This window comes from Macrobrachium rosenbergii, chromosome 49 (assembly GCF_040412425.1).
Source record: "Macrobrachium rosenbergii isolate ZJJX-2024 chromosome 49, ASM4041242v1, whole genome shotgun sequence".
In the NCBI taxonomy this organism is placed as follows: domain Eukaryota; kingdom Metazoa; phylum Arthropoda; class Malacostraca; order Decapoda; family Palaemonidae; genus Macrobrachium; species Macrobrachium rosenbergii.
In genome coordinates, this window is record NC_089789.1 from 23,410,648 (window position 1) to 23,425,952 (window position 15,305).

At 34.8% G+C, this 15,305-nt stretch overlaps 1 protein-coding gene across 24 annotated transcripts in view; it reads right to left on the reverse strand.

Annotated features, from left to right (window-relative positions):
- Tmem131 (Transmembrane protein 131) overlaps window positions 1-15,305 on the reverse strand; it is a 480,545-nt gene that overhangs the window by 42,744 nt on the left and 422,496 nt on the right. For 17 of the 24 annotated variants that reach the window (XM_067092911.1, XM_067092905.1, XM_067092896.1 and 14 more), the window contains 12 exons: window positions 13,023-13,103; window positions 12,679-12,802; window positions 12,343-12,456; window positions 11,039-11,161; window positions 10,543-10,706; window positions 9,503-9,686; window positions 8,989-9,097; window positions 6,162-6,314; window positions 3,276-3,487; window positions 2,599-2,769; window positions 1,189-1,413; window positions 908-973 (listed from right to left, as the gene is read on the reverse strand). In XM_067092911.1, coding sequence (XP_066949012.1) covers window positions 908-973; window positions 1,189-1,413; window positions 2,599-2,769; window positions 3,276-3,487; window positions 6,162-6,314; window positions 8,989-9,097; window positions 9,503-9,686; window positions 10,543-10,706; window positions 11,039-11,161; window positions 12,343-12,456; window positions 12,679-12,802; window positions 13,023-13,103 — 1,726 coding nt within the window. The remainder of the gene's footprint in view (window positions 1-907; window positions 974-1,188; window positions 1,414-2,598; window positions 2,770-3,275; window positions 3,488-6,161; window positions 6,315-8,988; window positions 9,098-9,502; window positions 9,687-10,542; window positions 10,707-11,038; window positions 11,162-12,342; window positions 12,457-12,678; window positions 12,803-13,022; window positions 13,104-15,305) is intronic. The other 7 variants (XM_067092914.1, XM_067092907.1, XM_067092899.1 and 4 more) reach the window with 1 other exon arrangement.

Here is a 15,305-nt window from a genome sequence, read left to right on the forward strand (position 1 = left end):
GTGAACAAGCAAGGTATATATGATGCCTAAAGGAAGATTTTAGTCAAGTCTTTAGCCAATCTGTAATAGTACCCCTTTTCCTCTAAATTTCATCATATCACATCACAGGATTAATAAACTAATCTTTGTCAATATAAGCCTGTATTACGACAGATGTGTGAATTTTACCCACCAATTTAGAGTGAAAAAAGGCTTAAGCATGGAAGCAAACCTTAAAAATGAAAGAGCTTAAGCATGCATTTAACTAATTAGAGCTTTAAAAATATAACAAAGGGGAAAAATAAAGCAACTGCCTACTGTTCATGCAACTAATACTGTAACAGTTTACAGAATGTTACCTATAAGAACTCTGCATGTGCCACCATACATATCTTTTTCACTTTCACCACTAGAGGCCATTGCAAAGCTTGACATTATGATGAATGCTTTTTTAAAAGAATTGTTAATATCATGTAATTGCAAGTTAATGTTATCATAAGTAATTATGAAACAATCTTCAACACTGTAAGAAATCTCATTATGCAATCATGGTACAAAGGAAAAGTTATAGCTTTGAACCTCAAGTAGAAAATCTGGTGTTGGTGTTTTTGATAAAAAAAAATTATGTATCTAAAAACATCAAATGTTCATTAAAGCTACATCCTATAAAGCACAACAGAAGACCAGGAACTATCATCTTATAATTAAGTAAACTACTCATTATTTATTCATGTCCTTCTTATGGAAGACATGTTTTTCTAGTACTAGTTTGCAAGAAGGATCAACAGGTATAAGGAAAGAATTTAGTACTATGCTGAACTAAGCAGAGCCTCCACTTTCAATTTCACAAATTTAGAATACTGTAGCTGTAAAACACAGCACAAAAATTTCTTAACATTACAAGAATCATTTTGTTATTTCTTATTACCTTAGGCTCTTCCCCTTCATTTTCCAGATTATCGGCATATCCAGACACTCCTTGCCCCCATATAGTCTGGAAAATAGAGGGCTTTCTGTATTTCCTTGTTGACTGTAGTGCTGATAGCAACAGGTGAAGGGTAGTTAGGTTGTTAGTGCTACTATTAATTAAAATGTGATAATTTGTCTTTCTAGAAAACTAATGAAAAACCATTAGATGTGCAACACTGCAGTACAGAACTCTTGCATGAGCAATATAAAATTCTGAAACCTCCAACTATCACTACTCACACTTTTTGAAGAATATGTCATATTATTACGGGTCCTAATTGTTGTTATGTTGCCTTCTTCAACACCCATAAGTTCCACTGCACTTCTTGTCAAGTTTGAGCCCCATCCTCTGAGTCGCAATTCAACAGGATTTTCATTTATAACATAAAAGTAGAGGTCACGTTGCTCTCCCATTCCAAGCGTTCCAAAATCAAGCCAAGAGTCACCACCAACTGGAGGAATGTACTGAAATACAATGAACACCCAAAAATTATAGTAATGCATCTAAAGCCTCAAACAAAAGTGATTAGTACAGGGTCATATTTCAGTCTTTCGCCTCCTAGTAACACAAATGTGATAACTTGGAACCATTATTTCACATCTCTACAATTTTAATTACAAAAAACCTTTTACTATCTAAAAAGAGACTGAAAAGTATTGATCTGCTGCATAACATTTACTGTTGTCAAGAAAGAAATTTTCTTCCATTTTTCTGTGACATTCTGTTAATGTAGTGTTCATGTAGAGTATTTCTTCATTTAACCCAAATTCTTTGCACTGTTTTGCATGCAACCCTTCCATCTACTACAGTTAGCCTCTTCTGTTTCATGAATAACACAACTGATAAAGGCCATACTTAAGGTTTTATCAACATCATATATATTATGGTTTACTCAACCTTTCTACATGGTAAGGATATTATCATTATACTACTGGTAATCTTTATAGTCCTGAAGAAAAAGTAGCTTAAGCTTCCCAGGGGCTTCTTTTAACCTCTCAGTACCATTTTGCCCTTTTAGGGGGTATAGGAGTTAGCCTTACGGGCATGGCACACCATCAATGGTAACAGAGGTTATTTGCACTAACCCTTTGCCTGATGAGCTGCTCTGCTTTTCTGCCTATTGCTTTTCATCCATGAACCCTGGTCTCTTCCCATCTAGCTGTCCATCTATTTTAACATGACCTTGGAGCACTTGCTCTCATTTCCAGATCTCATTTAAATCTTTTGGCAAAACCTACTAGTCTTAATAATGTGCTTTTGTCTGGTTCACTATTGTAATTTACAAATAAAAAGTACCACATAGCATTTATAAATTGCAATTCAGGACACTGTCCTTGCAAGATATTTCTATAAACCATATTCTCCATTATTGTTTCTTGATATGGAACTGGCACTAAAAACAGTTTTTGCCTCCCTTTTTTCTTGCCCTTTTGTCAGAACTCCCTGCCTGTGTATAAATGAAGGGTACATATAACATCCAGCATTTCTTATTCATCTTTACTTCAATGACTTTTATTCATCTTTACTTCAGTGACTTAACCTTTAACCCTGAAAAAATAAGCACCTAACTTCACTACATCTTAAATATATCAAGAGCAAGAAATTTCTTAATCTGATATAATCACTTAAGCAATAGCTGTATTTCCTACCTTGGTTAGCTTTCCATTGTATGCACACAAAGGAATCTTTATGGTGGTAATGTTAGTGTGCACAGTAATAGAAGTTGACATTCGAGCATCCGAGCCAACACTCAACAACCGCAACGTTGCAACGTGAGCACTCTGACCCTCATCCACTACAACAGGTCCATCCCAACCAATCTGAAATTAAAAAGAAATAAAGTAATTTCAAATATGATTTTCTTATTTCTACTCAAGATGCAATATTCAATAGTCATCTTTCCTAAAAAGCTGAAGTAACTTCACAAATAAAACAGCAGAAAATCCCCAAAGAAAAACGAAATGGTAAACATACCAAAACCTAGGATTCAATTGACTGTCAAAAATATATGTTTTACTTAAACCCATCACTTTCATCTGTAGTTTTTGGATGTTGAAAGACAAGGCATTCTTGTCTCTGGAAATTTAGTCTGAAAAGTAAATAATAACTACTAAAAAGTTGTGCAGTCTATTTTCCTTCCATAAGCCTTAAAAGATCAGCTGTCTATTTACCAGTTCAAATTTGTTCACATTACATCATTTTTATGTCATCTGCCTAAACTTACAAGAATTAATCCCAAACATTAAATTCAATATCAAAATACAGTCCACTTCATGTAGACTTCTATACCTTTTGTTACCATTTACCTTTAATCTCTAATACCTACCTCAAAGTGTTTTTTAGCATCCTCAGGCAATGTCAAGTTGTATATGACAACAGGACATGGAAATGTGTTGGTAAGAGTTAGATTTCTCGGTTCACTGCTTGGGTTGCTTGTGACAACACTACCACCCTCCACAATGCCAGTAACTGAAGAAGGCATAACACCAGCCACTGTTCCATAAGAAACACTGGACTGGGGCTCACGCGTTCCTTTGTCTAAGAAAATTAAATAAAAGAATAAAAACTTGAATTAATGCGGTTAAAAAAATTACACATCGATTCTACCAATATTATACCTACCGGTGTTTGCCCTAAAAAAGGCATTTCATGTATTTCAATAAATGCTAAAAATTTAATCAAATATATTACACAGCATTACGAAATCTGCATATTAATAACACTGTTTTCTTTCCAAACATGTAAATTTTTTCCATAATCCAAATAAAAAAATTCAGAGCCCAAATTCAAAATAAGAAAACATTAACAAAACCTTATCTGCAAATATTGTCAACTTTTTGTCAAGAAACTGTTTTATGATTGATTCCCCTCTTAGTTGTTCAAGAACAACAATCAAATTTGCCTGCACAAAAGCACAATCATTAGCTAAATCTAATTTTGGTAGGGTATCTTACATGTTACTGTAGTTGATTTGTATTCATTTACATTATTTATTAAAAAATAAAAACTTTTGCATTTTGACACCATTGCTTGAATATCAAAGTTTTATGATCTGGAAGACAGACCATCTAAATATTTATGTGTAAATTATTTCCTGGTTTTGAAGATGTGAATTTTTCCAAAAATATGTCTGGTTTTACCACACCTCCTAGACGCTAAAAGTTACATTTTTTATTGTCCTATTCTAACCAAAGAATGGTTGTCTTTGCTAGACAGTAGTAAGAGCTCCAGTATATGACCTCTGAATGAAATGTATAACTCATTCTTAGTACAAAAAGAGCAAATAAACAAATGAATCATAAAAAAGCAAAAATATAAATTTAGTCAATGAATAAGTCTCATAATAAGAGATTACAGAAGAACAGTGAATAAGCAAGTAGTTCTTTAAATATTGTAATGTACAAGTAAAGTTCACATTTCTTGGTTTCAGTTCTCCACTACCTAAAGGGTACTTAGGCAAATGTCAGTAAGGTTTCCCCAACTTCCCTCAACAGGACCCTCACTTTGGCAGAAACACCAGTATTTTTGCTCTTCCCAGACAACCCTGACTTTCAGGAACCACTGTTAGCTGATAAAAATAAAACTGCAATATGCTTAAGTATTTACTGGTGTATCATGCTACAGCAAGAATATCCAAATCAAAGAGGAAACCTTTTAATAGACTGCAGTTTACATCACAAATTCACAATTATCATTTTTACACTGGTTAACAATGCAACATATTTTCAGATTGTGAAGATTAAAATGTTTGTTATTTTCCATTAAACTGTATCTGTTTTATATGGATTTTAAACGTTACTCTTTTTCTATTTTGTTTCACTTGGGATGTCATGTCTTTACCACATTTTAACCAAGTGTAACTGAGCAATCAAATGTATTCTTCTAAGTATCTCCTACTGTGGAATTTTATCTGAAACTAAAAATAAATTGCTGCATAAGCAATATCTTAAAATAATGCACCAGCAGTAGCCCAATCAGTTTGAATACCCTCAGACATTGTTGGCAAAAGGAAATTCCTGATGCAAAACAGATGGTCATTTTATACCTTATAGGTTACTGGTGGTCCATTCATGTTTTCCAGTTTGCTGGTATTCAGAAAGTCTTATTTACTATTAAAATTAAAGAATTTGAAAAACATAAAACAAAAATTTTTTAAAATTAATGAAATGGTAAAACTTCAATAATAAATATGCTGTACCATCCGAAGTCTTATTACTTCAAAGCACCGATGTGCTCAACACACAAACCAAAAAGCCATCAACTCATGAGTATGGCACCTCATTCTAATTTTTAGTTTTTCTTTTGAAATCTCTGCTTTGCAAAACAGGAATGCGACTTCAACGTTGGAGCATCATCGATGACAGGAAATACAAAATATTACATTAACATATTTCATTTATATTAATTTTCCCAACATTAAATACATTTTGCTATCATTTATCTAAGTACTGTATTCACTTAAGAAATCAGACACTCTGATGGAAATATAACTGCATTCAGGAAATATAACTGCATTCACCCACATCCCCACTGCTTATGCCAGTCCATCTAGTTCTTGCTTTGCTATCTTATTGGTATGTAATAAGCTAATAAAACTATTACAAGTGCATGAAGTGTTGAAGGTGAGTACTCATCAAGACCTTAAATCACCTGGTTCAAAGTTTAGGTCAGCAAGTATGCATTATTTACAGTTCTGACAACTTGGCTCCCTTGCTACCTTTGTAGTATGCATCCCTTGTCTTCTCATATCCCTTTAAAGTATATAATTTAAATAAATTTCCTTTAATTAATTGAGATTGCTCTTTTTGCCATCCTCACATCATATAAGTTACGTAACTCTGTCAAGAACAAACATTCAGTAGTAAACATTACCTACTAATCATACTACTGTACTAAAATCATTGTTCTATCTACAGTAATCAAAATTGAAAAATTTCCACCAGTGTATTATTATTCTACTTTTCAAAATGAGAATGAAGACAACTATGAAAAGGCACTAACTCTCCAGCATGAGAAATGAGCTCAGAACATCAAGAAATATCTATAAGCTTTATTCAAATTGCAATTCCTCTATAATCTATGTAAATCAAGAAGAGGAGTTCAGGTTTCCAACATAGTATTCAATCAATATTTTCCAGTTTGAGAAAATACTGACTACGGTCATCAATGCATATTACAAACCTTATCTTATGAAAATCCACTCAACACTAACCTGCACCAGTGTAAAACCTGGTAATTGAGGTGTTATAAAGAAGGGCGCCTTGAAGCAAATCCACTGTGAAGGGGACACTCAGTTTGTAAGCAGACACTTTGCTTTTTATCAGTATCTTCCCAGAGACTTTCTTTACACTACTGGCTTTTGATGCTGAAATTGAGAAACCTTACTAAAGTAAATTTTTCTATATATATAGGGTCATACAACACTATTCAAATTAAATCTATAACATAGCTTGTTTGTGAACCAGTGCCCCTTCCCATGGTAAATCCTTATTGGAATTTAAACCTCTCGAGTATGACCTTGACCTCATTTTGCACATCGTCTTCATTTGTGGAATAACAAATATAAAGACTCACACACAGTCTAAAAGTTATGAAGTTATGGGCAAAGTAAAGTCCCATTTGACCTTACGGCCTCTCATATGACCTTTCCCTCTGCACATCAGCTTTATTAGCAAAATATTATAGGCCAAATATGAAATGTTTTCTAACACTGCATGGTTCAATATTTACTGCCAAAGTTGAACTCCTGTTTGACCTCTGAATTCCTCAAGTACCTGTATGGCCTTCATCTTGCTTTAAAAATCTTTCACCTTAGTGACCTAATGGCTGGAATATATAGTATAAACAGCCAGAGACAGAATGACAGGTTAATTCTAGATGGCCACAGACAGTAAACCATGGTATAAAAAATTCTTAAAAGATGTAAAATTACCCAGAATGGCTTTTATGGTGGAAAAACAAGTAATTTGTCTTATTCTCAATAGGATACATAGTAAGAATGGCTGGCTAGCTTTGTTAAGCATTACAACCTGAAGAACTTCAAAAGATCACAGAAGAATCTGCATTAGTTAATGGCATCAGCATTCCCAGAAGAGCTAAAAAAAAAAAAACTCATGGAAGACAAAGAGGTCTATTTCGGAGGATGCCACCTAGTCATAGCTACATCAATAAGACTGCCAAACAGGCCTGAATTAAAAGCCTGGCAAATTTCCATAATCTAATGCTGTATGGCATTATGGCAAGTCACATGATCAAGCTAGGCCTTGTCTACCAAGCAAACAATCCTCAGGCCAAGAACACAACTCAATTGTCTGGTCATGGTCTTGTCAAAAATAAGAAGGCTTGGTTTTGAAATGGTTCCGACTACAATGCTCCTGACATGGTCTTGTCAAAAATAAGAAGGCTTGGTTTTGAAATGGTTCCGACTACAATGCTCCTGACCAAACCCAGTCTCTGCTTTACCAATAAGAATTTGGAAGTGATATTCCTACCTCCTACCACAAGGTCTGTGCTGCAGCTGATCAAGGCATCATCATGTACATTAATACAACTTACATTCCCTCACCTTCAGGAGGACTCGTACACCCTTTGCTAAGCTTGACAGCAACATTATAGAAAGTTTGATGATCTTCACAACTGCAAATGCAATATATGTTTAAAGTCCTTATGAACTGAAGTAATAAAATCCTTTAAGGGCTTCCCCATCAATAATGCAAGTCAAGGAACATTTTGAAAAGTTAAAAAGGAAGGCTTCTATGATGTGGTCAACATTATTGAGGCATGCACATAACAACAATGAGAAACCCTCATCAATGAAGAACTTGATATATGAAGAACTCCTCAGCAAGATGATGGTATAGAAGACTCAATGTGGTAGAGCCACTGGTTTTTAAAAGGTACAAGTTTTGAAGAACAGAAACTTCAGAGTACATTCCTCTGTGGAAAGAGGCCATCATATCACCTTAAAGATAACATGCCTATAACCACTACAACATTTGTTTGCTAATGCAAAAAAGAGAAAGAAAAAAAAAAACACTTCTCCTCTATAATGTTTTGAACTGAAGTGCCTGTTATTATTATGCCTCAGCCTTTACCGCATTGAGACTCTCGACTATCAGCCAGCACAGCCCCTGCTAGTGGCATTACCTAGCATTCTCCTAAACTTCAATACCGTACTGTATCTGCAACTGTACTGTGGTTCTTCCAGCATACATAACCCTTCTGACTTCCATAGGTGCCATACACCTCTTCCCCAAACCATGTTGGCACTGTAGTCAACAGACATATGATTATCATCCTTATCACTAACCATACCAAGGTTTACAAGAGAGAACCAGAGTTTGGTGACATTGTTGCTAAAGGGTATTTACATGTACATGTACTGTATCAGTTATGGTTATGATGGTTGCTTCAGTATCGAACATGTACACTTTCTCTTCTTGCCATTTTGGCCACGATGGCTGCTTCAGTACTGAATATGTACACCTTTTGTCTTGCAGTTACAGTACTCCTTTAACTGAACAGAATAACTATTTATACAGCATTTACATAGCTTTACGTATTATAAGTAACCTACAGCAAGACAGTTTTAGATAATTCAGTTTTATATACTGTATACAAATACTCTATACAGTATCTCAAGCCATTTTATACAGAAATTATAAATTATGCAGACTGAGATATGGAGGAAATCCCAGAACTAATCCTCTACTCATACATGCTCACATTTATGATAAATAAGACTTGGTGTTTTGGAATATGCAATGAGTTTTCAGTTAATATTGTAGACTAAAATTTCCTGTACAAAAACCATACTTCCTTAATTATAATAGTTTAAATATCATGTACATACAACTTACATTTATGATTGTTACCATGTCAACAAGACAGAAAACTAACCATTCACTCAAGTACATTCAGCAGCATGCAAATAATTTACAGTAAAAATTCTCTGGGAAATAAAAGCAATTGTGATATTCTAAATGTAAAAAAACTACAATCAAAACTTATGATAAGAACAAAAACTTAAGTAAACTTACGATCAAATGTGACAGTAGCAACTTCAGTTGGTCGAACAGTTCCAGGTGGTATTTTCACAGGCTTAAAATCAATGGTTATTGCATCATTCACAGGTGTAGTTATCACATTCTGCAAACAAAGGGTACAGCACATATAGCATATATCTTACCAATAAACAGGCATTCATCTCTTATGATGATGAATGAAAAGCTAAAACCTGTGATAGTGGCATATAGAATTTTTATATACACACTCCAATGCAAAAGTAGAGAATACCACTAAAATATCTTGCTTTCTTTCAAGTAACAATTTAAATTTCACATTAAATTAATCCATTAATACTTGTGATCAAATATTGAAGGTTAACTTTCAAATGCAAACATTCAAAAAAAAAAATAAATAATAATAATAATAATGCAAACTGGTTAAAACTAAAAGAACAAATAATAATTACCTTCTGAAGTTCCTCAATTTACTATAAAAAAAAAGAATATGAATTAATTTTAGGTGCTTTTAAAAATTATTTCCACTTACCTGAATGTGTATGTGCTTGTGAGCAGAATTCAGCAAGTGTAATGGTAAAGTTGTTGGAGGATCGTTCGGTGTACGCAAGCCAAAGTGGAGGCCATCCTGTGGACAAAATAGCCCCGGCTGACCAGAGACCTCCACTTCCACTGGTACCACCAGATAATCACTGTCTGCCTCACTTGTTACAATTCTGCAAGACCAACCAATCTTAATCCAAGAAGTGTTTTCCATTCTTTCAAATTTCCTAACTACAAATACCAGTACCACAAGTCACACAAATTCATACAGGCAAGGAATATACTATACATGTTCTTATCTCCCTTACATAGATTTTCTTACTTGCAGTATAATACACATATGTATACAGTACTAGTATATGATATCTTTATCTCCCTTTTATGGTTTACCTTAAATGCACTATATTATAAACATGTCTACTAGTAGTACATAACAAAAAAAAACTTTTTATGTGAAGTGTATAATAGAGAAACAATTTTGCACACTCATTCAGCAAAGATTAAATTACAAATATAAGGCACATATGTTTCACTACATTCTCCCTACCTTTCACTGCAATCTTCCTACCTTCCTACCTACCACCCCACAGAGGAGGGGTGTATCACTTGGCCTTGTGAGATGCACTGTAGATGGCACTCCAAGTTATCTGCAATGTCCTTTTGGCCCTGGCTGCATTGCTTTCAGACTTTGACTTTTAATCTATTCTTCTTGGCTCTTCCTATCCAGTACAGTACTTTAAATTTACCTTGCTCCAACTTTCACCTTTGATTAAACTTTATATTCTTTAGAAGAATCCTATGAGAGTCTATTTACTAGACTAGGTTGTGTAATTAAAATAATTTTAAAATACTGTACAGGTACTAATAAATTTGCTATTCATCAAACCGCAGAAGATAACAATGAAAACTGGTTTAATTCACTTACTATCCCTACTATCTCTCCTGAGTGACTAACCAAGATGATATTTACATTTACTCTACTCTTACTGACTGAAAAAAGCAGTTTGATACTGTATTTTGTATTCCTACCTAACATATGCTGTGTGGTTATTTTCCCTTCGGGCCACAAAATTTGCTCTCATAAGAGGCCTTGTGTGGTAGGGTGGAATGTTCCATACATTTTTTTGTCCTTCCTGTGTGCCAGAGAGGAGCTCAAGATGAAGATCTCCCCCTGTACTGTACATTTCTGTCACCTGAAATAATAAATCAAAGGTTCTCTATACTGTACATTACTGTCACCAGAAGTAATAAATCAAAACTTCTCTACTCATAAAAATTTTTTACATAATAAAATAGTAATAAAAATTATGACAAAGCTATTACAAAATCAAAGGAATTTCAACACAGACTTTTATACCATTTTACAGTAATATCCAAACTAGCAAAATTTCCAAACAGGAACAAGGATCAGAAGCCACACAGTAAACTTGCAGATTTTTTGGGAACTTCTACTATAATACAAAATTCGTACAACACCTAGCACTATCACATTATCTGTATCATACCAAATAGATTAGAAACCAACCTGCAGAGAACGAGGATGGGGATTATGAAGCTGAATTAAAGGAGAATACGAAGAATTTAGTGGCATACGCACCCCTACAAGAGGCCTCAACCTGTAGGGGTTTCCTGTTCCCACTGCTCGCACCTGTTGAAACAGTATTATTTATTACTGTACAACGAAATGTTTCTATTGCTAGTTTACAAATCACAAATATACCAAAATCATGAACACTGAATAAAAATGTTAGCTACTAAATTGCTGAAATTCTTCAGTCATAAATGTAACTTGCACCTTTACTTGAAACACTCATCATCCAATTCACATTCCACTTTCCATTATCACTTAAAGCACATATAAATCAATGAAAGCAGAAAACCCAGTTTTCAGTTACTCTACATGAAAACTTGCCAAGCAGTTACTATACTAAAACCAAAATTAAATGAGCTCTCGGGTGGGGCTGTTTGGGTCCTCTCCACATGTGTTTACTCTCCGCATATCTGACAAATCTATAACAACAAAGAGATAACACAATTCCTCCCATTACAGATATCAAATATCATCTTTGTTGTTACGTAGAATTCTAAGTCAATTACATATGTTCACAACTGATAGTTTTTTGTGCAATAACAAGAAATGGAATCAGATTTTCTATCAACATGGCATCTCATTTTTGGCGCTGTTGCCAATATTTCAAACAGCTCCATGTGCGTTTAAATCCACGGATAAGCAGCTTAAGACTGTCTCCAGTGGCACTTTCAATGGTATGTTTGGAGGCATTTCCCCTTTCTACATGTATCTTGATTTCTTAATATCACAGGTAAAGATTAGTAAGCATAACAGAGTAAGTTGGACAAGTGAGAAAACAGACAATCATATACTCTCTCTCTCTCTCTTTTGGAAGAACAAAAACATCATATGCCACATCACCATTTTACAAAGTAATCAAGATCTTTCGCGTCCTCATTAACACGAAAATGTTAAATATTATAAATGGGCTATACATAGAACAGTAAATCTTTGTAAAAAATAAGAAAATTGGAGAAGAAATAGACTGAAGACAAATCCTAAGCAGGGCAAAATAGGAAGGAGATTAAAATGCCTGGAAATGAGAAACAATGCCTATAATCTTATAATTATAGCCTCAGGGTTTGTGTATAGTAGTTGTTCTGTATAATTGGCGACAGGGCAGATCTTTAAAGCCAGGCCAGAGAGGTCTCGACATTTTGGTTTGACTCTAAAGCAGTACACCATTCAAGTAAAAAAGAAATGCCTAGCACCTAATTAAACCCAATTAATACTCCTTACAACCTACAGGGGGAACTTACCCCATACTTATAGGTGCCTATAGATGTATGTATGAAGATGGTGTTTTCTATGAGGCCTTCCTCCCTTCCCAAGAACACTACGTCGAATGAAGTGTTCCCCCCTGGTAACACCACCTACAATAAGGAGGTTTCAAATTATTGATAAATACAAAGGTGTGTCTCTCCAGAAAATTCTTTATTAACTCTTTGTATCTGAAAAAAAAAAAGAAAAATTATGAACACTGCAAACAATGTTTTTATCTACAATATTGTTTTTGTGGATCCACAAGCAAGCGAAATTAGGGGCAAGGTGAACTTTTAAAACATGGTACAATGAAGATACAATCAACCACTCACCTTATCTTGAAAAAATGTGCAGTGGAAATGAAGGGTGTTCCCCGACAACGAATGAAGTTGAACACTATTTTCTGGACTGCTGTTTTGCACCACTACTTTTCTCATTAAAGGCATCCCTGTTGGACTAAAAACATAATTTTTGCTATTAAATCTGTTCTTAAGGACAAACAACGGCAGTACACCATCTTATGTAAGCTATATAATTTGGACTAATAAACACAGAGGACATTTTTTCAAATAGTTTATAAAATAAGGTACTTATAAATTCCACAGTTTTCATTTCTGTAAAACAAATATTTCATGAAAACATTTGAATAAAATACATTCACATTTCTCATACTTACTGCTCTTTAAAATCTAAATGTGGAGGATCAAAAACGATATAATTTTTTGAAGGGACCCCTTTTTCATCGATATCCCCATATCTGAAAAGAGAAGAGATAAACAGTTTACATTTACAGGCCATCAACAGAGAGAGAGAGTTCTATTATCAATTAAATCAATAAACATAAGGGTTCAGTTGAAACTTTCAACCTAAAGACTTGCCTGGATTACTTTCATATACTTTTATATATAGTAATTAAGTGAACTGCTCTACAATTACTCAAGCAAAATAATATCTGTCAAAGCATTATCATGACATAGAAACTCATATCAGTCTATAACTATTATTACCAAATGCGCCTTCCAAATATGTAAGTCTTCTGCAACAACATTCTTGAAGTAAGATATATAGAATTAACATGTCTATTTAGTAAAAACAGTTTCATTCTTCTCACTTCTTGAATGATGACATTACTAGTATTCTTCGCATCATTCAGACAAAGGTTTGCATTACATTTATCAGAGACTTCATTTCCAAGCCAACACATCATTTTCTAACAGATTCAAAAGTTTCATAACCCTATTTGTCATCCTAATTAGCAATGCTAAGGACAGCAGACTGGCTTCTTTCTCCTATGGTCAACAAGCTCCACCATATCTAGAGGTTTCTGTGGATCCATTCAGAATGATCAGCACAAGTACACCTTCCTCTCTATTTATAAATACCTCATGAATTATTATTATTATTATTATTATTATTATTATTATTATTATTATTATTATTATTATTATTATTATTATTATTATTATTATTATTATTATTATTATTGGTGTTAAAAGTGAAAGCTGCATCAGCAGCATTCAGTTTGTATGAGTTTTCTCTATTTTTCTAATAACTGATTTTTCTAGGTTACTGCATTCTGCCAGTAACACGCCAGTATTGGTCATAGTTGGAAAGGAAAGCAGGTTGTAAAATTGTATAGCTTATTTCTGATGAACACAGTATAACAGTAAAATGATACTGAAATCGGGAGTTCATCTTCTTTTGAGTTATCCTTCAGGAAAACATCTTCTTTTGAGTTGTCCTTCAGGAGAAAGTCTTCTTCGGTGTTAATCGAGGCCATGTTTCACTCAGGCTCCACTGAGCATGGTCACACCAAAAGATGGGAGTAAACTGACTTTCGATTTGAAACTTGCTCTATTATATGAGAAGGTGGGGGGGGGGTCAAATTCAGCTGCCCACTGATTGACTCAGGAGAAAACATTCACGCTGCTTATTGGCTGGCAAGATTTTTTCGCAAGCCAAACATTTATCACTGATGGTTTCTCTGTTGCAGTCTTGCTGAGCGGAGGGGCTGGTGTGTGACGTCATTTTCTGGTATTTCATAGCAAGTATTCTGATTGGGTGTCAGGCGGCTTGCAGAATCTCTGACATTATTGTGAGTTTCACATTTGGGATTGTCGTTTCTTGTGGTGTCTGGTGTTGGTCTGTCAGCTACAAAAGCAATAGGCTGCCTAATGCTTGTAGGCAGGAGGAATACCTCTTGGGTGGTACTTAACAAGGACTTCTCCTGCTGTATTAGGTGCCTTGGGTCGAGGGCCTTTCCGATTACTTCTGTATTCCCCACTGTTTCATTCCTTGTAATGCTAGCTTTGTGGGCATCTCTCATATGGTTTTTTACAGCTCCTTCTTGGGCATGACAGGAGATTCGCTTCGCCAGTTTTATGGTGGTCATACTGATACAATATAGGTGCCAGGACATCCACGGAATGGGCATTTGAATCAATATACCACATTCGCCTCTTTAAGAGGATCTCTCTTTAGTGGGGCTGGGTTGTTTTTCATAATTAGGTTTCATGTGTGGCTGTTTTGATAGCATATGATACGGTCAAGCCGCATGTTGATGTTGGTAGTGAAGACATTGTCTGCGATGATCTTCTTGATGGCATGTTCATCTTCCTGGTCTTTCCTGTGCAGCCTCGCCTTATAGAAAAGTCAAAGACTTCTCTGTGGGTCGGGCTGCGGCTGCTCACAATTGTTGTACCACCAATCCATTGCAAGATGTATTTCTTTGTTGACTTGTTTATTAGAGTACCCATTATTTCTGAGTACAGTACTTGGGAGATGCAGTCTAATTCTTGGTGCATGCCCTGCCAAGAAGAACAGTGCGTTAAAGACCTTCTTACAAAGGCTTTGATGATGGCGTTCTTGTATCTTGAAGGGCACTCACTACCTCCATTAAGGTAGAGGCCGAGATTCTTCGTCTTCATGTAAACGGAGGTCCTCAAGCTGTCGTCAATTT